Below are 26,105 nucleotides of genomic sequence, written 5' to 3'. Positions count from 1 at the left end.
CAGCCGTGACAGATTGCTTCCACCGACAACCACCCACTCCACAGGATGGATGCTGAAGCAAGTGAAACCACAGAACTACTGGCTGCGCTCCAAGCCCAGGTACAGCAGCTAACACAGGCAGTAGTGCACTTGCAGCAACAACCTGCGGCCAGTGCTCCAGCCAAGTGCCCAGTTCCCCCACCTGACAGATTTGGGGGTGCCGTGGAAGAATTTCCTGCCTTCCTAGCACAGTGTCGGCTGTACTTTGAACTGAGAGCACGGGACTTCCTCAATGACAAAACCAAGGTGTGTTTCGTCATCAGTCTGTTAAAGGGGCAGGCGGCCAAATGGGCCACACCCTTACTGGTCGCGTCCTCTCCCCTACTGACTGATTACCAGGGGTTTGAGGCCCACCTGTCTGCTGCTTTCTCAAACCCAGTCCAAGCAGCCACAGCCAACCGGAAGATCAGGGCACTGAAACAAGGCAACTCCTCGGTGGCTCAATATGCCACTGAATTCAAGCTCCTGACCCAGGACTTGGCGTGGAATGAGGCTGCCCAGATGGACCAGTTTACTGAGGGGTTGGCAGAGGAGGTCCTGGATGAACTGGCCAGGGTGGAGCAGCCACCCACGCTCCAAGAACTTATCACCCTCTGCCTCCGCATCGATGGCCGCCTGGAAAGTCGCCGCCAAGCCAAGACCAGAGGGCGCCAGCTCCCTGCGCCGTGCTACCTGGCTCCTCGCCCGTCCCCAGCTAGTACCAGCACCAAGGATGAGCCTATGCAGCTTGGAGCTGCTCGACCCCGCCTGACCCCAGAGGAAAAGACCAGACGCCGCACGCAGAATCTGTGCCTCTACTGCGGCACGGCAGGCCACTATGCCTCTGGCTGCCCTGCTAAGCATCGGATACCTGGACCTTCGCTGCCACCGCCGCCAAAAGGGCAGCCCCAGGCGTAAGTGGACCCCCCAGCCTGGGGCGACTAGCTGGGTCCTCCGAACAGCGGGCTGATACCCCAGGGCCATTCCTGCTACCAGTCAAACTCCGTCTGCCTGACGAACGCTGGCTGTTCGTGTATGCCATGCTGGACTCGGGAGCGGCCCACTGTTTTATAGATGCCGCCTTTGTGAAGCAGCACCAGATCCCTGTGCAGACAAAAGGGATTCCGTCGCTGGTGGAGGCTATTGACGGGCGCCTCCTCCGTTCTGGCCCCGTCACCCAGGAGACCTGTCCCATCACCTTCCACGTCCAGCAGCACCAAGAACAGCTGCGGTTTGATGTCGCCCGCATGCCTCGCTTCCCGCTGATTCTAGGCCTTTCCTGGCTGAAGCTGCACAACCCCATCGTGGACTGGGCCCAGCAGGAACTACGCTTCCGAGACCCATGCCCCCATCTGACTCCTCCCACCACTCTAGCAGCTGGCATCCCGAGTGGTGGTCCTCAGCTCCCTCAGAAGTATGTGGACTTTGCTGATGTCTTCGAAGAGACAGGAGCTGATCAGCTTCCCCCTCACCGGCCCTACGACTGTGCCATTGATTTGGTACCTGGGGCACCACTCCCGGTGGGGCGTCTGTACCCAATGTCGGAGCCGGAGTTGGCAGCTCTGCGAGACTCCCTGGACAAGAACCTGAAACGCGGATTCATCCGACCCTCAACCTCTCCCCTATCTGCTCCAGTGCTCTTCGTGAAGAAGAAAAGTGGGGAGCTCCGGCTGTGCAATGACTACCGGGCCCTGAACAAGATCACCATCCGCGACCGGTACCCTCTACCACTGATCCCTGAACTCTTGGATCGCCTAAAGGGGGCCCAAATCTACACCAAGCTGGACCTCCGTGGAGCGTACAATTTGGTGCGCATACGGCCCGGAGACGAATGGAAGACCGCGTTTGGGACCCGATACGGGCAGTACGAGCACCTGGTAATGCCCTTCGGACTGACCAATGCCCCCGCTGTCTTCCAGAGGTTCATGAATGACATATTCCGGGACCTGCTCGACCGCTTCGCGATCATATACCTGGATGACATCCTAATTTACTCCCGCAATCCTGCCCAGCACGCCGAGCACGTCCGCCAGGTCCTGCAGCGCCTACGAGCCCATGGTCTCTACGCCAAGCTGGAGAAGTGCGACTTCGACCTGCGCTCCGTCGAGTTCCTTGGGCACATCGTGTCACCGCAGGGGATCCTCATGGACCCGAAAAAAGTAGAAGCGGTCCTGACCTGGCAGGCTCCTCAGAATCGCAAAGACCTGCAGCGGTTCCTCGGTTTTGCCAACTACTATCGGCAATTCATCCCGGCCTACGCATCCCTGACCACACCCCTGACTCAACTACTCCGCCCCAAAGAACCCTTCCACTGGTCCCCAGAGGCCGATAACGCCTTCTCCACCCTGAAGACTCGCTTTGCCACCGGGCCACTCCTGAGATACCCCGACCCCCAGCTTCCCTTTACGGTGGAAGCTGATGCCTCCAACGTGGCCCTGGGAGCAGTGCTGTCCCAGCGCGAGGAGCCGTCCCAGCCACTACAGCCCTGCGCCTATTACTCGCGGCAGCTCACTGCTGCAGAGAGGAACTATACCATCTGGGAGAGGGAGTTGCTCGCGATCAAGGCGGCGTTTGAGGTTTGGCGACATTACCTCGAAGGGGCTCGCCACCCTGTTCAAGTGCTCACCGATCACCGGAACTTGGAACACCTCCAGACCACCCGCCGTCTCAACCAGCGCCAGATCCGGTGGTCCCTATTCTTCTCTCGCTTCGACTTCCGGATCTCCTACATCCCCCATACCCAGAACCGGAAAGCAGACGCGCTCTCCCGGAAACCGGAATACGCCCCTGCCTCAACTGAGACCGCGCCCGCTGCTCCAATCCTGCCGCCCTCAGTATTTGCAGCCACCTCCACTTCACCAGCACTCGTGGAGGACATTCGGGCTAGCCAGGCCAATGATCCCTGGGTCCAGCAACACCTCCAGGCTCTCCAAGATGACCCAACAGGGGAGTTCACGACTCGAGGCGGCCTCTTGCTACACCGCGAACGCCTCTATGTGCCGCCCGGGCCCTTGCGGGCAGAAGTGCTACGCCTGACCCACGACTCGTTACCCGCCGGGCACTTTGGACAGCATAAGACCACCCACTTGCTGACAAGGGAATTCTGGTGGCCACGAGTTCGCGCTGATGTTGCCCGCTATGTCAGCTCCTGTGATGTCTGCCGACGGGCCAAAGACATCCCAGCCAAACCCTCAGGGTTGCTGCAGCCCTTGCCCACATCTTCAGGACCCTGGGATACCATCTCGATGGACTTCATCACGGAACTTCCACGCTCCAAGGGTCAGACTTGTATCTGGGTGGTCGTCGACCTATTTACCAAGATGGCCCACTTTGTTCCGTGCCCGAAACTCCCCACAGCTCAGGAGACGGCCCAGCTTTACCTGCAACACATCTTTCGTCTGCATGGACTCCCAGCCCATCTGATCTCCGATCGGGGCCCTCAGTTTTCCTCTCGGTTCTGGCAAGCCCTCCATTCCAGCCTGGGTACTCGAGTGCACCTGTCCTCGGCCTACCACCCACAGACAGATGGCCAGACAGAGCGCACCAATGCCACGCTAGAGCAATATCTCCGCTGTTACACCTGTTACCAGCAGGATGACTGGACCACTCTATTGCCCCTAGCGGAGTTTGCATACAACAACGCGGTCCATTCATCCACCCAAATGACCCCGTTTGCTGCAACCTACGGGTACCACCCTCGGTTCTTCCCAGCGATCCTACCACCCACGAATGTCCCCGCCGTCGATGCCTACCTGCAAGAACTCCGTGCCAGCCAAGACTTGCTCCGAGAGCAGCTACAGCAAGCCAAGGAGGCATATAAACGGGCTGCGGACCGAAAGAGGCAAGAAGGCCCTCCAGTGCAGCCGGGGGATCAGGTGTGGCTCTCAACTCGCTACCTGCGCCGGCCTGGTCGGTCTCACAAGCTGGATGCACGGTTCATTGGACCCTACCCCGTCGTTGAACAAATAAACCCCGTCGCCTTCAGGCTCCAGTTGCCACCCCACCTCCGCATTCACCCCGTGTTTCATCGCTCCCTCCTTGTTCCGGCTGCACCCCCTGACCCAGCTCGGACTCCTTCCCCACCGCCGCCACCACCAGTGTTGGTGGATGACGAGGAAGAATATGAGGTGCGCCAGATCCTGGACTCCCGGTACCATCGTGGAGGCCTCCAGTACCTGGTGGACTGGGAGGGATACGGCCCAGAAGACCGGTCTTGGGAGCCCGAGGACAATCTTCATGCCCCGGACTTGGTGCACCAGTTCCACAACGACCACCCCGACCTTCCAGGTCCCTCGACGGAGGGGGGCCCTGGGGGGGGGGATAGTGTCATGGGTGCTGGGGACCCTTCAGAGGAAATTGAGTCTGATGAGGAAACTGTGCCCCTGCCACCTGCACCAGTGCCCCTGCCTCCTGCTGGAGAAGATCCCAGCCCCCCTGCCTCGCCCTCTCGGGTGGCTCGTGTGCGTGACCGCCTCCGGCAGGACCTCAGGGATCGGAGGAGGGCGGCACGCTCACAAGCAAGACGCTCCCTGAGCCCTGAGTTCTGAGAGGATTCTGGCCCTTCTAAGAGCAAGGATGCTTGAGTGGTAACAGGATCCTGGCTGCCTCCCTGAGCCAGCAATTAGCCCAAACGGGCAACAGCCAGCAGAGGGCTATATAGCTGTGGGCTTTGGGAGGAAGCTCTGTGGAAGCAACTAGTCATCTCCCTGACATTCTAGCATCCACTCCGGCTTGACTTTGGTTCCTGACTCCCTGACTTTGGCTTTGGACTTCTGGACTCCCTGACCTCGGCTTCTGGACCTCAGACCTGCGATACTTCTACAGTGACTCGGATTTGGCGCCTCGGACCCTCCTGCTTACTGGCTACAGACCTCGGACTGCCTCTGGACTTTGCCTGACCCGGCCCCAGCCGTGACATATACAATGAGATAATTATACAACTCATGGCCCAGTTGCTAACAGGCCACGGACCGGATCCAGGCCACGGACTGGGGGTTGGGGACCCCTGATGTAGACTGTGGAGCGCAACTTAAATTGTCTGTTGTTACCAACTCCAGAAGCAGAGGGCATTTGCCTCTTTATATCGGTGGGGAGCGTGAGTGGGAGGATGCTGTTCCAGATTCCGCTCATGGGTTTCTGGCATCTGATTGGCCACTGGGTGAACAGAATGCAGAATGCTGCCCTCAATGGGCCTTTGGTCTGATCCAACATGGCTGTACTTACGTTCATAATCACGGGCAAGCAGTTTTATTACTGTTTCATCCAGTACTCCCTCTAAGCTGTGGAGTCTTGTGAGCAAAAATTCTACTTTGTGAGCTACTGGCATTAAAGTTGTGAGCTACTGCATAGATTAGCTTGCTCTGGGACCGTTTTTCCTGAGCTAAGACAAAAATGTGTGAGCTGGAGGCTTAAAAACTGTGAACTAGCTCACACTAAGTCAGCTTAGAGAGAACACTGGCTTCTACATTATACCTCCATGTTTTAACTTGTTCTCTATTAACCTCCTTTTGCTCCCTCTCTTCTGTGGTCTCTCCGGCTGACCCTCTCCCCAAATACTAGAACTTGAGGGCATTCAATGAAGCTGATGGGCAGTAGGTTCAGGACAGACAAAAGGAAATACCACTTTACACAGAGAGTGATTAAAATGTGGATCAGGCTGTAGGCGATGTGGCAGAGGATGTCATGATGGTCCCAGGAACAAACAGCTTTAAAAGGGGAATCGATTCATGGAGGATAAGTCTATTAATGGCTGCTAGCGAGGGTGACTGAGGGGAACCTCCATATAGAGAGGCAGTAATCCTCTGAATCCCAGGGCCAGGAGGCAACACCAGGGGAAAGCCTCTGCCTCTATGCCCTGTTGTTGGCCATTCAAAGGAACTGTTTGGCCACTGTGTGAGACAGGATGCTGGACCAGATGGACTGGTTTGATCCAACAGGGTCCTGCTTATGCTCCGGATTTGAATTCCCACTAGTTTTGAAATCTCACTTCTACCATGGGAGCTTGCTAGGTGACCTTGGGCCAGTCACAAACTCTCAGTCTAACCTACTTCACAGGGTTGTCGCTGTGAGAAAATGGAGGAGGGGGGAACCACTTGGAGTCCCAACTGGGGAGAAAAGTGAGCTAGAAGTGAATTTCGCAAAGGCAAAATACATCATGTCCCCTCCAATGATGGAGGAAGGCCACAAACACTGGATGTTTGGAGATCCCAGGAAGGTTACAAATAGGAAGTTGACCAATAGGGCAGACTTGAAATCTGAGCAAACTCCAGACTCTTAGAAGTTTAGCTTGGCATTTTGTGCCGAGGTATAAAGAAGAACAGAGTCAGTTTTAATCAGGGCTTTTTTTGCCGCAGGAGCTCCTTTGCATATTAGGCCACACACCCCTGATGTAGCCAATCCTCTTGGAGCTTAGAGTAGACCCTATACTAAGAGTCCTGTAAACTCTTGGGGGATTGGCTACATCAGGAGTGTGTGGCCTAATATGCAAAGGAGTTCCTTTGCATACAAAAAAAAAAGCCCTCGTTTTAATGCATCACTAGCATAGATCCTGTATTTTGATCTCACTTTAAAAATATGACCCGGGGGGACCGCCAAGAGAAATGACGAATGATGGAGGCACATCGTGACTGTTTTAAAATATTTTTAAGCGGAAGTAGGAGAAAAATTGCTTGCGGCCTCCGCTGGGGATAGGGCTAGACTCAATATATTTAAATCACAGAAGGGTAGATTGACTTTCAGTGTTAGGAAAGTCTTTGTAATTGATGAGCTGCAGAGTAGAAGGATCCCCAGGGCTTGATCACCTGCTTAGGAGAAAAACGGGATGTTGCTGCTTGGGAATTTGTATGGATTTTGTTTTCCTAGCTATGACCATAGCTCTTGCCTAAAAATTGACACTAGCGGGTCAGGAGTTGAACAATTCAGACACTGAAGAAAAGTGCCTTGAAAGAGTATAGCATTCTTCTTGTACTGAGTCCAGAGGTTCTTGAGCAGTACTTCTTTCTATGCAGAGCTTTATTTTGTGGAGCTGGAAAATGTGCAGAGGAGGGCAACCGAGATGATCAGGGAGCTGGAGTACCTTCCCTATGAGGAAAGGCTGAAGAGCCTGAGAGTTTTCTGTTTCAAAAAGAGATGACTTAGCGGGGACATGATAGAGACTTGTAAAATTTTGCATGGGGCGGAGAGAGCTGACAAAGAGAAATTTTTCTCCCCTCTTCCAAAATACTAGAACTCAAGAGCATCCAATGAAGTCGATGGGCGGGCAGTAGGTTCAGGATGGAGAAAAGGGAAGACTACTTTACACAGAGAGTGATTAAAATGTGGAATTATCTGCCAGAAGATGTAGTGATGGCCACAGGTATTTAAAGGGGGAATAGATAGGTTTTTGAAGGATAAGTCTATCAATGGCTACTAGCAATGGTGACTGAGGGGAACCTCCACATTTAAAGGCAGTGAGCCTCTGAATCCTGGAGCCAGGAGGCAGCATCTGGGGAAGGCCTCAGCCTTTATGCCCTGTTTTTGCCATCCTGAGGGATTAGTCGGCCAGCCGTTGTGTGAGTCAGGATGCCGGAGTGGATGGGCCATTGTTGTCTTCTTATGGTCTTACATGGCAGTTTTAAATAGTTAACATTCATGATTTAGTTAAGTAATTGGGAACATTAATACACACAACCTCAGCTACAAACCACTGCTGATTACATGACAACAGAATTAGTTATCTGTTGCCAACAGCTCAAAAGGTTTCATAACTTTGTAATTCATGCTGAGTCTCAGCAAGGAAGCTAGGCTGTTGATGACAAAACTTTCAATAGAAACAAATGTCAGCATCAAGAAGGGAAAAAAATGGAGAAACGCTTTGCAGCAGGAGAACTGAAGGAGTAGCACCCTTCCTCTTGGTTATGTGGTCATTTTGGCAGAAAAGTGCCAGAGGGAGAAGGGGTGCTCCTAGCCTACTATAAAGTTTTGGAGCTGTTTTCCATGGTTGGCCTGAGCACGTGCAACTCCTGGTCTTTCAGCTGTCCTGTTTATCCACCTCCTCCTGTCTTCCCGGCTCCCTCTCAGGTCTGATCTGATTTCTTTTCCAAACAGTTTGGCATTCTGTAGGCCTTGAGGAGATGATGTTACATAGAATGGACTTTTTTTGTCCTTAGAATTCAAAGGGACTGTGCAAGATAGCTCAAGATAGCTACCTGGCCTATTGGGTAGCGCCGCCGGCCCTGGTAACGGAACAGTCTGCTCCTCCCCTAACATCTGTGTGATTTGGTTTGGTCCTATTGGGTGGAGCTCTTGTTTCAGTTTCCAGTTTTGTATGTTAGCTGATGTTTTTAGTGGTTAGAGCTGTCTCCTTGCAAATAAATGGCCGACGTTTTGAGCCAGCTTGTCTCTGCTGAATGGACCCAAGAACGGGTGCCTGGGAACCGACAGCCAAAGGGAGACATTACAGGGGGGAACCTGGGAACCGACAGCCAAAGGGAGACATTACAAAGGGGTGGGCTCAGTCTATGCCATTGTACCCCACTGAGGTCCCTGCCCTCTCCAGGAATTTGTCAACAGAACCAACATCTGCACTTGCACTTTAAATCATTCTGCAGGTGAGATTGTCAGCAATGAATTTCTATTCCTTTGAAGGTCTTTATTGGATTGGATGCTAAAGGACTGAAAAGACTGGGTTTTTTTAAGTAATACTGAACTGTGTACCTTTAGTATTGTGACTTAGTATTTAAATTGTGTCCATTTCACTTTTAGAATGATATATGTAATTGTGTAGGTATTGTGGTTATTGTGCTTGATATAAATTTTGGCTATGAATACTGTGTAACTATTTGAGTGATTCCACAGTTTTACTTAGGAGTCCTGTGACGCAGAGTGGTAAAGCTGCAGTCTGAGCTCTCTGCTCACAACCTGAGTTCGATCCCGGCAGAAGCTGGGTTCAGGTAGCCGACTCAGGGTTGACTCAGCCTTTCCATCCTTATGAGGTTGGTAAAATGAGTACCCAGCTTGCTGCTGGGGGAAAGTGTAGATGACTGGGGAAGGCAATGGCAAACCACCCCATACAAAACCTCCCGTGAAAACGTTGTGATGCGATGTCACCCCAGAGTCGGAAACATCTGGTGCTTGCACAGGGGACTACCTTTACCTTTTTTTACCTTTACATTATTGCTGTTTGTTATAGTTCCCACAGTTCTGTTAACTGGTTTCCACTTGGAAGCTGGCAACCCTAATCTCTAGGTTGCCAACTTCCAGGTGGTGACTGGAGTTCCCCTGGGATTATAGCTGGTCTCCAGGTGACAGAGATCAGTTTGCTCAGAGAAGATGGCTGCATTGGAAGATGCAACTCTATGACATCAGATCCCATTGATGTCCCTGCCTTCCTCAGGCTCCGCCCCCAAATTCTCCAGGTATAAAATCTGCAGCTGTGCTGCATACTTCTAAATCTTAAAAAAGAAAAGAGCCAGAAAACAAATGTTGGGGCTTTCTGCGTTCTTAGACATTAGACAAATAAAAATATCCTGACTCCATTGCCTTAGGTTTCCTTTGCATTTTCCCCCTTCCAGCAGCAATACCTGGAAACAGTAAGTTTGGCCTGAGGCAGAAATCAGACAATCATAGCTTTTGAGTTGCTCCTAAGAGCCATTTTACCAGTGCACAGTTCGGCAAAACCTTTCTTCTCTCTCTCTCTCTCTCTGAAAAGGGGGGAAATGTCTCCAAGGAGGAAAGGACGCACTGAGAATGTAATGCTCCTTTGGACTGCAGCATCAGTATAGTCATTGATGCAGATTTCATGCTGTTCTCAATATGGCAGCTCCTCTGACCACTAACCCCCCCCTCCCCTCCCTATGCATACCATGGAGAAGTATCTCTGCAGTAAGAAGACTGATCTTTGCAGCTCCTGCTTGTTGTAAGAAGCAGCTGGCCATTCAGGCACACAGTTCTAGAGGAATGCACACTTACACATTTTTACCCAGTGGAAAAACTGATGTTCTTGTGCTTGTCAATAAGGTAACCAGCAGGGCTTTTTTGTAGCAGAACTCCTTTGCATATCCGGCCACAACCATCTGATGTAGCCAATGCTTCAAGAACTTACAGGGCTGTTAGTACAGGGCCTACTGTAAGCTCCAGGAGGATTGGCTACATCACGGGGGTGTGGCCTAATATGCAAAGAAGTTCCTGCTACAAAAAAGCCCTGATTACGCTTGCATAAAGATCATGTGAGAGAGAAAGATGGCAGAAAACTTTGCATAATGAAAGGATAAAAACCTCTATGTTTTGATCTTTTCTCCCCTTTCTTTGATCTTTTGATCTTTATTTTTTCCCTCTTCCCTTTAATGCAGATGTTGGATGAGAACCACCACCTAATACAATGTATTATGGACTATCAAAGCAAGGGCAAGACAGCGGAATGTACTCAGTGAGTATTTATGCTTGTTGAACTGCTATTTGGGCTACTGTTTCTTTGTTGGTTGTCGTCTGGGAGTGGCAGGGGAAGATCCTCTTATTTTGAGAAATTCCGAATCCCTTTGCCAAATGCTCTGCATTCATGGTGCTTGCGGGGGTGGGGGGGCACAGTGGGAGGGCTTCCACTGTCCTGGCCCCACTGATGGACCTCCTGATGGTGCCTGGTTTTTTTGGCCACTGTGTGACACAGAGTGTTGGACTGGATGGGCCATTGGCCTGATCCAACATGGCTTCTCTTATGTTCTTATGTGACTCAGAGTGTTGGGCTGGATGGGCCATTGGCCTGATCCAACATGGCTTCTCTTATGTTCTTATGTGACACAGAGTGTTGGACTGGATGGGCCATTGGCCTGATCCAACATGGCTTCTCTTATGTTCTTGTGTGACACAGAGTGTTGGACTGGATGGGCCATTGGCCTGATCCAACATGGCTTCTCTTATGTTCTTGTGTGACACAGAGTGTTGGACTGGATGGGCCACTGGCCTGATCCAACATGGCTTCTCTTATGTTCTTGTGTGACACAGAGTGTTGGACTGGATGGGCCATTGGCCTGATCCAACATTGCTTCTCTTATGTTCTTGTGTGACACAGAGTGTTGGACTGGATGGGCCATTGGCCTGATCCAACATGGCTTCTCTTATGTTCTTATGTGACTCAGAGTGTTGGGCTGGATGGGCCATTGGCCTGATCCAACATGGCTTCTCTTATGTTCTTATGTGACACAGAGTGTTGGACTGGATGGGCCATTGGCCTGATCCAACATGGCTTCTCTTATGTTCTTGTGTGACACAGAGTGTTGGACTGGATGGGCCATTGGCCTGATCCAACATGGCTTCTCTTATGTTCTTGTGTGACACAGAGTGTTGGACTGGATGGGCCACTGGCCTGATCCAACATGGCTTCTCTTATGTTCTTGTGTGACACAGAGTGTTGGACTGGATGGGCCATTGGCCTGATCCAACATGGCTTCTCTTATGTTCTTATGTGACTCAGAGTGTTGGGCTGGATGGGCCATTGGCCTGATCCAACATGGCTTCTCTTATGTTCTTATGTGACACAGAGTGTTGGACTGGATGGGCCACTGGCCTGATCCAACATGGCTTCTCTTATGCATGCCACTGTTTGCTTAGCAGTTGCAGTAGTCATGCGCAGCTCAGTGCCCTTTTGTCTACCAAGTTTACAGCATGTACCACCAATCCCAAGTCGGGCCTGCCTACTTTTTTTTTCCTACTGAGAGCTCTGCCCCATAGGCAGATCAGCCAGACACATCCATACAAAAATCTGCCTTCTACCCTTCTATTTGTCTTCTACCTCCACATAGAGATGTAGTGTTTAAGAGTGGCAGAGTCTAATCTGGAGAACTGGGTTTGGTTCCCCAGTCCTCCACATGCAGCCAGCGGGGTGACCTTGAGCCAGTCACTGTTCTCTCAGAACTGTTTTTTCAGAGCTGTTCCTCTCAAGAGCAGTTCTCTCTGAGCTCTCTCTGCCCCACCTAACTCACAGGGTGTCTGTTGGGGGGAGAGAAAGGGAAGGCAATTATAAGCCACTCTGAGATTCTGAGTGAAAGGCGGGGTATAAATTCAATCTCTTCTTCCTTCTCTTCTTCATCCTCCTTCTCCTCCTCCTTCTCTCCTTCTTTTTCTTCATCTCCTTCTTTTTCGTCTTGTTCACCAGTACGGCCTTCAGGTGTAGGAAATATACTGCAGCAGATCTTTCATCCATACAAAATGTTTCCCCTCCTCATAGAAACCTAGCCTATCAAGGAGAAAGAGGCTAGATCTCTTCTGCTTGACATGTTAGTGCAGGGTAGGGTTGCCAGGTCCAGGCTGGGAAATATCTGGAGATTTGGGGGGTGGAGCCTGAAGAAGGTGGGGTTTGGGGAGGGAGGGACTTCAATCGAGCATAATTCTATAGAGTCCCCCTCTCCAATGCAGCCATTTTCTCCAGAGGAACTGATCTCTGTTGTCTGGAGATCTGTTGTAATCCCAGGAGATCTCTAGTCACATCCTGGGGGCTGGCAATTTCGGATAATTGGGGGTTTTCCTGTGAAGAAGTATGAGTGTTTGAAGTGGTACAGCCTGCTTGCAGCTCAGTTCCTTCTGAATCTACACAAAACTTTAGCATCTGAGTACAGAATACCAAAGGCAAGGTAAATTAGAATAAACTGATATCATGCGGAGGAGAAAGAGAAATAATAAGAATTATGAAAGGATGGAGAAGCTTTCCAACATGGTTCATCTTTTCCAAATGCTATTTTCTCTTGCCTGTAGATATCAACAAATCTTGCACAGAAACCTGGTTTACTTGGCAACGATAGCAGATTCTAACCAGAATATGCAGTCACTGCTTCCAGCTGTAAGTACAACACACCAAATGCAATCCAATGAGTGTTCATATATTGGTTGGTTGCTAAAGCGTAAGGTTAGGAATGGAGAGAGACAAATTCAAATCTCCACCCTGAGGGTCAGCTGAATGACCACCCTGGGGGTCAGCTGAATGACCTCGGCGAGTCATTTTCTCTCAGTTTAACATACCTCACAGGGTTGTTGTGCTAATCACGTGAGATGGAGAGAAACCCGCCAGCCACCTTGAATTCTTTGGTGGAAGGATGGGATAAAAATTAGTTAACTGGGTGGGACTTATTAAAGTTTAGCAGGGCCTGCAGGGCTTTTCTGCCAGGCTTTTAACTCCCCAATATTTTTTACCATCACTGTGACCATGTTATGTTGCCAGTTATTGGCCTCCATACTGCTGTGTTGCCATGCCTTTCTAAGCCTGTTGTTGATATGTTAAACTGCCCTCAGACTTTTACACTGTGTGTTTTATAATGTGTTTTATATTCTAATCTGTGTGTTGAATTTTGTTGTAAGGCCTCCTTGAACCCATCTGCAGGAAAAGGCGGGATATAAATCTAAAAATTTAATTTAATTTAATTTAAAGATGCTAATAACTTGGAGCAAAAACCATTTCCGCCAATGTCTGTATGGAGAAAAATAAATTCCTGTTACTCTCTACCCTTCCTCAGGAAACACAGAAGGTCATCTTCTGTCTTTCATCTCCACAACTGTCCTGTGAGGTAGGCTAGGTTGAGACTGGCCAGTGGTATTCATGGCAAAATGGGGATTTGAACCTTTCCAGGCCTAGTCTAATCACTGCACCACACAGACCCAGAAAAAAATGTCATTATTAAGGACTATACTAGAGACATGCAAAGTACTTTCCCTCAGCAATCGTCTGAATGTACCTGGACGAGTGAAGGGGATGTGATTTCAGGGTGGGGGGGCATGCCTGAGCCCCAAACACTGCTCGTTAGGGAAACTACTAGACACATCTTTACCTGGAGTTAGGGCTTGTTCCTTTTCACAAAGAATTCGGGGTAAGGAGGCACTGCTGGGATGCAGCCAACTCCTTGATGATCTTGCAACGGTGCAGTTTTTTTCTGCCTCTGTGATAGACTGTGGCACTGCTCCGCAGTGGTGGCAAAGGAGGGTAAGTAGGCCTCCCTTCCCTGGAGTTATTGAAAACAGATATTGTCTGTGCTGTTACACATGATCTGCCAAGTCTTATGACATTGTTACTTGACTGATATAGCTATTTATTTGTCAGTGAAGTTTAAAATGTAAAGCAAAGGATAAGAGGGAGAAAAAAATCTATGGGCCAACTACACATTTCATTTTTTGAGTTGGGTTCAGGTTGAGAGGTTGAACAGAAAGCCGGTGTAGTATACCGGTTGAAGTGTTGGACTAGGATCTGGGAAACCCAATTTCAAACCCCTGCTCTGCCAGAAACTTGCTCTGTGACCTTCGGCTGGTCACTCTTTCTCAGCCTAATCTACCTCACAGGGTTGTTGTGAGGATAAAATGGAGGAGAGGAGAATGACATAACCGCTTTAGGTCTCCATTAAGAAGAAAAGCGGGGTATAAAGTAAACAAAGAGATAACCGAACATGGAATGTTTCTGCCTGTTTTGTGAACTGCCTGGTTAAATTCTAGCAAAGTCCCACCTGTGATTAAAAAACAACCAACTCGGGGCTTCGTTTGTGCATTTCTACGTCCCCCAACAACATTCCTTCAAATTCAAATAGATTCTAAAACAGCACAGCCACCTTTATCCACCGCTCATTCAACCTTTTATTTATTGATTTATTTTCTTTACTTTGGATTTATATGCCGCCCACTCCGCAAACGGACTCTGGGCGGCTAACAGTCATGATAAAATAATTTAAGTTATGGTTATAAAGAATAAAAACATACATAAGCAGTTTAAAAAAATTAAACATTTGGTGCTATAAAAGAGATTTTGTAACACAGCGGTTTATATCAATATCTGCGTTCTCAGTTCCTCTGTTAATCTCTTAGCGGTCTTACAGATAGTATTACTCAGCGGCATAGCAGTGGCAGCCTCATCCCACATTAGTTGTTGTAGGCCTGTTGAAAGAGTTCAGTTTTACAGGCCCTGTGGAATTGGGAGAGGTCCCGCAGGGCTCTTGTGGCCTCTGGGACAGCATTCCATTTTGTTGGTGCTGCCACTGAGAAGGCCCTGACCCGTGTAGAGCTTAGCCTGGCCTTCCTTGGTCCGGAGATGGATAACAGATTTTGGGCTCCCGAACGCAGCACTCTGGGGTGTATATGGGAAAGGCGGCCCCTTAGATAGACAGGTCTTTACAGTCCGATGTGACCTTTCAAATCCCAAGCTCCAATTTGCACGTTTTCTCCCAACCTTGGATTCTACCTGCGCTCCTTCTTTGGTAAAAGAGGTGGTCATATGTGCTCTATTACCAGAGCTGTTGATTTGCCCATTACTGCCTTCCGGAATTTGTGAGCGGACTCGCTCTGATTCACACCTGAATAAATAACAATAACAGCAGCCCAAATTCTGCCAGATTGAAAATTCCCCCCCTTTCCCCCAACACGCAAAACCCCGGCCTGTCCCCGCTCAAATCCCTCTTGCTGAAAATACCTCCCTCCTTGTTTCCCATCTGCAGCCGCCGACGCAAAACATGAACCTGGGCCCTGGAGGAATGAATCAGAGCGCATCCAACCAGTCTCTTCACGCACAGAGCAACCTTAGCGATGCCATCGGCACAGGCCTCCCTCCCTCCTCCCTCATGCAGAGTCAAATTAGCAATGGTGAGCTTTTCACGGTTGCTTGGCAACAGCAGCATCATGAAATACTGCTTCGGAAGCAGCCGTTTTGTGGCTCTTTATAGGGCTGCTTGGGCCTGTGGAGAACCCCGGCAGGGGGTTCCACATGCAGAGATTGGTTCCCATTGGTGCGTTTGTTACTTGTATCCAGCAACGGGGTGGTGTCTCTTGGACGTAGGGTTGCCAATGTCCAGGTGGCACCTGGAGATCTCCAGGTGGCACCTGGAGATCTCCTGCTATTACATTTGATCTCCAGTCGAGCGAAAACAGTTCCCTTGGAGAAAACGGCTGCTTCGGAGGCTGGGCTGTATGGCGTTATACTCTGTTGAGGTCTCTCCTCATGCAAACCCTCCCATCTCTAGGCTCCAACCCAAAATCTACAAGTATTTCCCAACCCAGACCTGACAACTCTACTAGGAGAAGTAGATTATTGGGTTGCCAACTCCTGGAGATTTGTGGGTGGAGCCTAGGTTGGAGAAGGAACCCTATAGAGTATAGCATCATAGAGTCCACCCTCCAAAGCAGCTATTTTCTCCATGGGAATTCATCTCCATACCCTGGAGATCTGTTGTCATTCCTGTCGCTCTCCAGGTTGCTGCTGGAGACTCACAACCCTAGCATACACCAGTGCTCTTCTAGACCAGGGAGGGCTTGGATGGGATTCAGGCTGCATAAAAGCATTGGGGATGCCAGAGTCATATCATCGCTCTATCAGCTCTGATTTTCCTTTGAGCATTTTGAAGTTGGGCAGGAGATCCTGAGAGCGTGGTTGTTGCTGAAGAGAGGGAGAAGCTATGGAGCAACCTCACTGGTTTAAAAGTTTTGCAGCAGCAACCCAATCCTGAGAGCTTTTTCTGAAGACTGCATCCCTCTGGAGCCTTTCTCAAGCAGGCACGCCTTGATAGCTGGCCCTGGGAACTCCGAGCCTTACAGTCACTCAAAGGACATGATTGAGCCCTTTGAAACACCAGTGATTCCAGAGGAAAAGCTGAGCCTGTGTTTGTCTTTCCCTCAATGAATCGCATGGCCCAATCCTATGCGTGTTCACTCAAGAGGAAAACGGGTTCCAATATAATACCTTTCATTAGGACCAATCAAGATGGCGAGAAAACAAAGTGGGAGCTTTCAGATTCTCTAGAACTTTTCATCAGGGTAGGTATTTAAAAGGGATGTGCGGATGTTCTGAGCTGGTTCAGGCTAGCCCAATCTTCTTAGATCTCAGAAGCTAAGCAGGGTCGACTCTGGCAAATATTTGGATGGGAGACCTCCTTGGAATACCAGCAGTTGGGAGGCAGGGGCAGTTTTTATTCAGCCATTTCCCTGAATGCCCTCCAGGCCCCCAGTAGGGGTCAGTCATTAGAGGTTGCCATGACTTCCAGGTGAACACACACACACACTCACCGATGTTCCCTCTAAGCTGTGGAGTCTTGTGAGTAAAAATTCTACTTTGTGAGCTACTGGCATTAAAGTTGTGAGCAATCTCTTGGGCTGCTACATAGATTAGTTTGCTCTGGGGCCATCCTTCCTGAGCGAAGGCAAAAATGTGTGAGTCAGAGGCTAAAAAATTGTGAGCTAGCTCAGTTTCGAGGGAACACTGACACTCGCATATCTAAAACAATACAAAAAATACAAAAAAGGGTTGTGCATTTTGGCCAGAAATTGAGCTTTGATGTCTGCTCCCACTGACTTAGGAGGCACTGGACAAAATTCATGTTTCTTTACTCTTCAGGGAAAGTGACCTCAGGATCAGGGCCTAAAACATCTTTGTGTGTGTGTGTGTTTTTAACACATACGTGTCTGTCTTCTGGTTTTGGATTTTGCTCAGAAGTAAGCAGCTTTAAATCCATAGAACGTGCATGACCAATGCTCCCTAGATGCAAGCAATTTGAGAGTGAAGAAGTATAAAATCCAGGACTTTATTTGTAGCAGGAACTCCTTAGCATATTAGGCCACACACCCCTGAAGCAGCCAATCCTCCTGGAGCTTACAATAGGCTCTGTACTAAGAGCCCTGTAAGCTCTTGGAGGATTGGCTACATCAGGGGTGTGTGGCCTAATATGCAAAGGAGTTCCTGCTACAAAAAAGAAAACCTTATAACATCTGAGTAATGGTCTATAGTGGGGAGGGGCTGTGACTCAGTGGTAGAGCCTGCAGAAAGTCCCAGATTCAATCCCTGACATCTCCATTTTAAAAAATAGCAGCCAGTAGATGATGTGAAGAACCTCTTTCCTGAGCCCCTGGAGAACTGCTACCGGTCTAAGTAGACAATACTGACATTGATGGACCAAGGGCGTGATACATTGTTAGGCAGCTTCATAGGCCTGTGTACGTAATTTCTTTTGTTTCCCTCTTTACTTCCTGCTAGGTCCCAATCATGTGTCTATGCAAGTGTCAGGACAGAGCACCATGCCCACGACTTCCTTGAGCATGACCGTCAGTAGCCACGGAAGCGGACCCGGCTACAGCCACGCCGTGCCTGCATCTCAGAATGTACCAATGCAAAGCCAGGGATCCATAGGCAACTACGTCGCACGAACAAATATCAACATGCAGTCGAATCCCGGTAGGATGGTTGTTCTAGCATGAGGGTTGTCAAACTGTGGCTCAGGAGCCACATGTGGCTCTTTCACACATATTACAGTTCTTGAAGCCCCCACCACCTTGTTAGCCAGCTTGGAGCAGGCATTTCTCTCTTGAAATCACTTCTCCAAGCCTAACCAGCTGGCAGCTTGGAGAATGCATTTGAAGTTAAAGTTGCTTTCTTTCCACTTGTCTCACTCATCTTCCTTCCTTCCTTCCTTCCTTCCTTCCTTCCTTCCTTCCTTCCTTCCTTCCTTCCTTCCTTCCTTCCTTCCTTCCTTCCTTCCTTCCTTCCTTCCTTCCTTCCTTCCTTCCTTCCTTCCTTCCTTCCTTCCTTCCTTCCTTCCTTCCTTCCTTCCTTCTCTCAAACATCTGACATTCATGTCTTGCGGCTCTTAAACGTTGGATGTTTATGCTATGTGACACACTAAGCAAGTTTGGCCACTCCTGTTCTAGCGATATGTCATTACAGGGATGGGGGTGGGGGAACATGCTGGGGACACCGGAGCAATTTGTGGGACTGGGGCAGGGGTAGGATGTCAGGTTCAGGTCAATGAAGAATCCTCTATAATTCTGGAAGTTCTTTGCTTTGGTTTGGGCAAGAATTGATTTCTTGGCCCAGAAAGTATGCAAGGGATGCAAAATTATGCATGAGATGGAGAAGACAGAGAAAGAAGTCCTTTTCTCTTTTTTCTCACCATACAAGAACTACTGGGTACTCAATGAAATTAATAAGCAATGGACTTAGAACAGATAAAAGGAAGTACCTGATTGGAAGTTTCGGGCTAACTGGGGTTGGGTGGTAGCAGTGTGTGAGGGGGTTATATAGGGAGGGGGCATTGCCCATTGTTTGGGCATCTGCTTGGCATGTAGAAGAACCTGGATTCAATCCCTGGCATCTCCACTGAGGTTCTGGCAACAGGTGATGGTTCTGGCAACAGACCTCTGCCTGAGGCTCCGGAGAGCTGCTGCCAGTCTGAGACAAGACTGACCTTGATATACCTATGGTCTGATTCAGTATAGGGGCACCTTCTTGTGTTCAGATTCATGTATTTGAGAATATACCCCAGTGTTATGTGTGATCTGCAGTTTCCATGATGCACCAGCAAGCAGCCACGTCGCATTACAACTCAGCACAAGGAGGGAGCCAACACTACCAAGGCCAGTCTTCCATCGCCATGATGAGTCAGAGTAACCAAGGCAACAGCATGATGGGCCAGCGACCGATGGGCCCCTACCGACCCTCGCAGCAAGGTAAAGTTTTAAACTGCAGGCCTGGACTTGCTTTTGCAGATGGGCATGTCCTTGCAAAAACAGCAAGATTTCCCTGGGCCCAGAAAGGCAACGTTAGTCAGTATCTTTCACACACACTAAATAATCCACTTTCAATGCACTTTGCAACTAGATTTTGCTGTATGAGATCCTGACTCCTTTTGCTACACGTTCCAAAAGGGAGGGAGTAAAATAGCTCACTAGGCTACTTTACACAGAGAGTGATAAAAATGTGGAATTCGCTGCCAGAGGATGTAGCGATGGATTCAGGAATAAACAGCTTTCAAAGGCGATTAGATAGATTTGTGGAGAATAAGTCTGTCAATGGCTACTAGAACCCGGAGGCAACATCAAGGGAAGGCCTCAGCCTCTGTGCCCTGTTGTTGGCCCTCTAGAGTAACTAGTTGGCCACTGTGTGAGACAGGATGCTGGACTAGATGGACCACTGGTCTGATCCAGCAGGGCTCTTCTGATGTTCTTATGAAGGCCTCAGCCTCTATGCCCCATTGCTGGCCCTCCAGAACTGATTGGCCACTGTATGAGACAGGATGTTGGACTAGATGGACCACTGGTCTGATCCAGCAGGGCTCTTCTGATGTTCTTATGAAGGCCTTGGCCTCTATACCCTGTTGTTGGCCCGCCAGAAGAACTGATTGGCCACTGTGTGAGACAGGATGCTGGACTAGATGGCCACTGGTCTGATCCGGCAGGGCTCTTCTGACGTTCTTATGAAGGCCTTGGTCTCTATGCCCTGTTGTTGGCCCTCCAGAAGAACTGGTTGGCCACTATGTGAGACAGGATGCTGGTCAAGATGGACCACTGGTCTGATCTGGCAGGGCTCTTCTGATGTTCTTATGAAGGCCTGTTGTCAGTCCTCCAGAGGATCTGGGTGACCACTGTGTGGGACAGGATGCTGGACTAGATGGATGAGTGGTCTGAGCTAGCAGGCTTCTTCTTATGTTATTAGGCAACAACAAAAATCTCCCTTCTCAGAACATTTGTGGTGGCTTGCAAAACCATCTTTTTGTAAGTAGTGTTTTTAAATACTATGTATCGTAATTCATAGCAGCCTGAATATCTCTGACTAGCCTGATCTCATCATGTCTTGAAAACTGCTAGGTCAGCCATGGATGGATGACCACCAAGGAAGACTGGTGTTTGCTATGCAGAGGCAATCAATGGCAAACCCCCTGCTCATCACTTGCCTTGGTCACCATGGGTTACCATGAGTCAGTCGCAACTTGATGGTGTTTAATTATTATCATATAGTATAGCATTGCCTATCATTGATACAAGTTGTTGGTCTGTATTGTGCTTGCTACCTCTTCAGACTGTCTATCTAATCCAACCATTTCTCTAAGGAGCTTGGATCAGCATACATGGTCCTCCCTTCTTTTCATTTTTGTCCTCACAACAACCTCCTTATGTAGACCTCAGACTCCATGCCTTGTTGTTGGCCCTCCAGAAGAACTGGTTGGACACTATGTGAGACAGGATGCTGGTCTAGATGGACCACTGGTCTGATCTGGCAGGGCTCTTCAGTTTGGTGTAGTGGTGACGTGTGTGGACTCTTATGTGAGAGAACTGGGTTTGATTCCCACTCCTCCACTTGCAGCTGCTGGAGTGGCCTTGGGTCAGCCATAGCTCTCATAGGAGTTGTTCTTGAAAGGGCAGCTGCTGTAAGAAGAAGAATAAGATTATATTGGATTTATATCCCGCCCTCCTTTCCAAATCTCAGAGTTTTAGAGCAGCTCACAATCTCTTATATCTTCTCCCCCCATAACAGACACCCTGTGAGGTGGGTCGGGCTGAGAAGACTCTCACAGCAGCTACCTTTCAAGGACAACCTCTGCTGGAGCTATTGCTGACCCAAGGTCATTCCAGCAGGTGCAAGTGAAGGAGTGGGGAAATCAAACTTGGTTCTCCCAGATAAGAGTCTGCACACTTAACCACCACACCAAACTAGCTCTCTCAGCCCCACCTACCTCACAGGATATTTGTTGTGGGGGGGGGAAGGTATAGGAGGTTGTGACCGCTCTGAGACTCTGGGTTTCAGAGTATAGGGGAGGATATAAATCCAATATCACCATCATTAACCCTGTGATGCAGCTTAGACTGAATGAGAGAGAGGCCAGTCCTCTTCCTTCTGTGAGGATAATGCAGTGGCGCCACACACAAACAAGACAGGATTGTTTCTCTGTGGTATCCCCAGGTATCCCCTTCCCCCCCAAAAAAAAGCCTTTGAACATTAACCAAAAGAAAGGGGAGGCCCTCAAAACTCACCGATTGAACACTGAACATGCTCCAGATGGTCAGAATGGTGAGAACAGCTGTGAGTCAGTTAAATGATAAAAATGAATAAAGGGTGAGAAGTGAGTTTTCTTGAGCTGAGAGCTTATAGACTCTTTCAGAGGGAGATTGGGGCATACATGTCCAAATAGTCTACTTCACACAAGATTTCTCACAGGACCCATGTTGTGTACAGTAATTGGGTTTGTGAGGATGTGTGGAGAAGATTGGCCGTAAACCATCTGAAGAGATACATCCCCCACTACCACCTCAGAATTCTGCCATCTCATTTTTATGCTTGGGAAGGCCAGGCCTTGCGTATCTTTTTCTGTGAGACGTCTTTGTTTCATTTCCCCCTTCAGAATAAATGGAGAATGCTGTTTTCTCCAGAGTGTTTTCTTTTTAATTGGTATGCAGATTTGCGAAGATGTTAATTCAGTGAATGCTCGTACGATTAATCAACACCTTCTTATTTAACGAAGATACTGCTGTTCTGCTTCTTAGGTTCCTCTCAGCAATACATGGGGCAGGAAGAATACTACAGTGAACAGTACAGTCACGGGCAGAGTTCCTCAGAGCCCATGAATCAGCAATATTATCCCGACGGTAATTTTGCTTAGTTTGGGTCACTCTTTTTCTCATGCCATGGTGGAGCTGACAACCACCATGAGGGGCCCAGAGGTCTCCTCGAATTACAACTGGTCTCCAGACAACAGAGCTCAGTATCCCTGGATAAAATGGCAGTTTTGGAGGGTGGATTCCATGGTATTATCTCTGCTGAGCTCCCTCCCCTCCCCAAACCCCACGCTCCTTAGGCTCCACCCCCAAAATCTCCAGGTATTTCCCAAACCAGAGCTGGCAGACCTGTGTTGTTGAAGCGCCAGAAGGTTCTCCCATCTAGAATGGAATGAAAAAAGCAGTCTTTACTGAGAGCCCGCTTGGTGTAGTGGTTAAGTGTGCGGACTCTTTATCTGGGAGGGCCAGGTTTGATTCCCTATTCCTTCACATACACCTGCTGATGTGACCTTAAATCAGTCACAAGTTCTCACAGAGCTGTTCCTCTCAAGGGCAGTTTCTGTCAGAGCTTTCTCAGCTCCACCTACCTCACAATGTTCCTTCTAAGCTGTAGAATCTTGTGAGCAAAAATTCTACTTTGTGAGTTACTGGCACTGAAGTTGTGAGCTACTGCATAAATTAGTGTGCTCTAGGGTCATCGTTCCTGAGCTAAGACAAAAATGTTTGAGCTGGAGGCTAAAAATCTGTGAGCTAGCTCATGCTAACTCAGCTTAGAGGGAACACAGGGTGTCTGTTGTGGGGAGGGGAAGGGAAAGGAGATTGTAAGCCACTCTGAGACTCCTTTGGGTACCGAAGGGTGGAGCATAAATTCAATCTCTTTTTCTTCTTCTTTCTTCTTCTTCATTTCCCTAGGGGTTTATTCTTAAGCAAATGTCAGAACTTTACTAGTTCCCTGGCTTCTTTGAGGAAACCCATGATGGCCCACTGGATATTGAGCCAATATATGTTTGTAGTATCAACATTCCCTTTTGGTTTTAAGTTAATTGTTCTGTTGTTGTTTTAAACCCTCACATAACTGTCCTTACTCCATTTTGGGCCTCCCTTCTTTATATGCGTAGGTCACACTGATTACGCGTATCAACAGTCGTCTTATTCAGAGCAAAGCTATGACAGGTCGTTTGAGGATTCTACACAGCACTACTACGAGGGAGGTAAGGAGGCATCAAGGGAGCATTTCTGGCAGATTGTGTCAGACTTGAGGTACCCACACAACTTGAGGTGTGTCATGCCACCTCCCCTCCTGTACATAGCACTATGCATGTTGAAATCAGTAGGTGCAGAGGTGGGGACCAGGCATGAATACCTTGGCCCTGCATTACCCCCATGCCAAGACAGTTTCTGAGGTCAAACTTAGATGCTTGCATTTTTAAAGAGTTGGGTCTGGGTTCCCTGGGCCCAGCTCAGGTTTCTCCCAGCCACACAGCAGCTATAGGGAATGGCTTTTGATGAAATAAAGAGGAACCTGAACAAGTTCAGAGCAGAGGTCCATCAGTGGCTCTTAGCCACAAGGTACAGATGGAGTCTGGGGCAAGTGATGCTCTGTGTTCTTGGTGCTTGGGGAGATGACAGTGGAAGGGCTCCTGGAGAGCTATCAAACCTTTGTTTAAAAGCCTCCAAAAGAGAGCCTACCACCTCCCAAGGAAGCCTGTTCCACGGAGAAGCCACTCTGTCAGGAAGTTCTTTCTGATGTTTAGCCAGGAACTCTTTTGATTTAATTTCAACTCATTGGTTGTGGTCTGACCTTCTGGGGCAACAGAAAGCAACTCCATACCATCCTCTATATGAGGTGATCATATCACCTCTCAGTCATCTCCTCTCCAGGCTAAATTTGCAGCTGAGTTTCCCTGTTGCACTAAGGCAGGGGTGTCAAACATGCGGCCTGAGAGCTGGATTAGGCCCCTGGAGGGCTTCTATTAGGCCTGCAAGCAACTCACTGTCATCTGCTTCCTTCTCTCTCTCTTGCTTCCTTCTGCATCACAGCTTGCTTTGCAAGCCTTGCTCTATTGCACAAGAGCTACAGAGCAAAGCCTCTGTTTTCTCCATTGGCTGACCAGCACATGAAGCAACTTATGTACGAAAGCTCACAATGCTCAGCCATTTCATGTCCCCCCCCCCGGGTCTTAGGCTCAAAGCATTGACTGAGATTTCTGTAATGAATGTCAATAAATCAAAAGTAGGTTTCCAACTTACAGTCACACATCTGAACGCCAGAACAGCATACTCAAGATTGCTACAGTACAGACATTGTCTCCAGTTTTCGATGCAATAATTCAGAGCGATTCAGAAGTATCAATGATCATAAACCGTTAAATAAACAAAATATTGCAAGAGTGCTAGTCTTTTAATCATATTTTATTTTGGTTTTTAAATAATTGTGTTTATCTGTGTCCTTTATAAAGATTATATCCCTGCTACCTGGCATTACATTTTATGACACACATGGCACGGCCTGACAAGGTCTCATTTATGTCAGATCTGGCCCTCATGAGTTTGGCACCCTGCACTAAGGGGAGCCTCTAGTTCCACTATCAGCAGAACAGATCTGTTGGATCCAACCCAATCTATTTGTTTCCTTATATAACGACAATAATGACTAAGCTCCTATACCCGTAGGAGGAAAGAGGAAACGAGGCAGCACACGTGAAGGATGTGTTAGGGATTTGTATTACATGTTTTTGACAGAGACAGGGTGTTATTGTGTTAAAAATAATGTTTTCATTCTATCCTTTATAGCTTTGCCTGTTCTTTTCCTCCAGAAATTGGTGCTACACCCTCTTTTCCTTTGTTTTGTTGGTAAAGACACAGAGGTTTATATCCCACACTCCCCTGAGCCTGTCTGTTGTGGGGAGGGGAAGGGAAAGGAGATTTATAAGCTGCTCTGAGACTCCTTTGGCTAGTGAAGGGCAGGGTATAAATCCAATCTCTTCTTCTCTCCTCCTCCTCCTCTTCTTCTTCATTTGGTCTTTACAGCAGGTAAGGTAGGTTAAGACAGGGGCGTTAGCTGAAGGCCCGCCCAGCAAGCTTTCTGACGGAATGCAGATTTGAACTCAGGACCCTCAGATCCAAATTTGGCATTCTGATGACAACCAGCCGACTCTCTTGGATTCTGCTGAGCCAATCAATAAATACTATCTGTTTTCTCTCTTTAGGAAATTCCCAGTACAGCCAGCAGCAAGCGGGATACCAACAGGGAGCTGCGCAACAGCAGACGTACACGCAGCAGCAGTACCCAAATCAGCAAAGCTATCCTGGGCAGCAGCAAGCATACGGTGAGGAAATGGGTGGCCAGCGTGCTTGACTGTGGAGTGTCTGAGGGAAAGGGTGGAGGGCCGTAGTTAGTTTGGTCACAAAAGAAAAAAAAATGAGAAAAGATTGGAGAATTGCCTGTTTCAGTGAACAAAAGAGCCAGTTTGGTGTAGTGGTTATATGTGTGGACTCTTATCTGGGAGAACCGAGTTTGAATCCCCACTCCTCCACTTACAGCTGCTGCTGGAATGGTCTTGGGTTAGCCATAGCTCTGGCAGAGGTTGTCCTTGAAAGGGCAGTTGCTGTGAGAGCCCTCTCAGTCCCACCCAGCTCACAGGGTGTCTGTTGTGGAGGAGGGAGATAAAGGTGAGCCACTCTGAGTTTCGGAGTGGAGGGTGGGATATAAATCCAATATCATCATCAATCACCATCAGTCATCATCATCAATCTTCTTTGTCCCATGGACTTAAACCTCATCTCTAGACTACAGAGACGCAGGGCTTTTTATGTAGCATGAACTTTGTAGT

At 48.8% G+C, this 26,105-nt stretch overlaps 1 protein-coding gene across 1 annotated transcript in view; it reads left to right on the top strand.

Moving 5' to 3' along the window:
* SS18L1 (SS18L1 subunit of BAF chromatin remodeling complex) overlaps window positions 1–26,105 on the top strand; it is a 49,707-nt gene that overhangs the window by 9,765 nt on the left and 13,837 nt on the right. The window contains exons 2-9 of the mRNA XM_060233223.1: window positions 10,347–10,423; window positions 12,742–12,826; window positions 15,456–15,600; window positions 17,981–18,178; window positions 19,285–19,449; window positions 22,261–22,362; window positions 23,391–23,483; window positions 25,482–25,601. Coding sequence (XP_060089206.1) covers window positions 10,347–10,423; window positions 12,742–12,826; window positions 15,456–15,600; window positions 17,981–18,178; window positions 19,285–19,449; window positions 22,261–22,362; window positions 23,391–23,483; window positions 25,482–25,601 — 985 coding nt within the window. The remainder of the gene's footprint in view (window positions 1–10,346; window positions 10,424–12,741; window positions 12,827–15,455; window positions 15,601–17,980; window positions 18,179–19,284; window positions 19,450–22,260; window positions 22,363–23,390; window positions 23,484–25,481; window positions 25,602–26,105) is intronic.

Source organism: Heteronotia binoei, chromosome 2, assembly GCF_032191835.1.
Source record: "Heteronotia binoei isolate CCM8104 ecotype False Entrance Well chromosome 2, APGP_CSIRO_Hbin_v1, whole genome shotgun sequence".
Lineage (NCBI taxonomy): Eukaryota > Metazoa > Chordata > Lepidosauria > Squamata > Gekkonidae > Heteronotia > Heteronotia binoei.
This window is presented reverse-complemented; position numbering and strand designations above follow the sequence as displayed.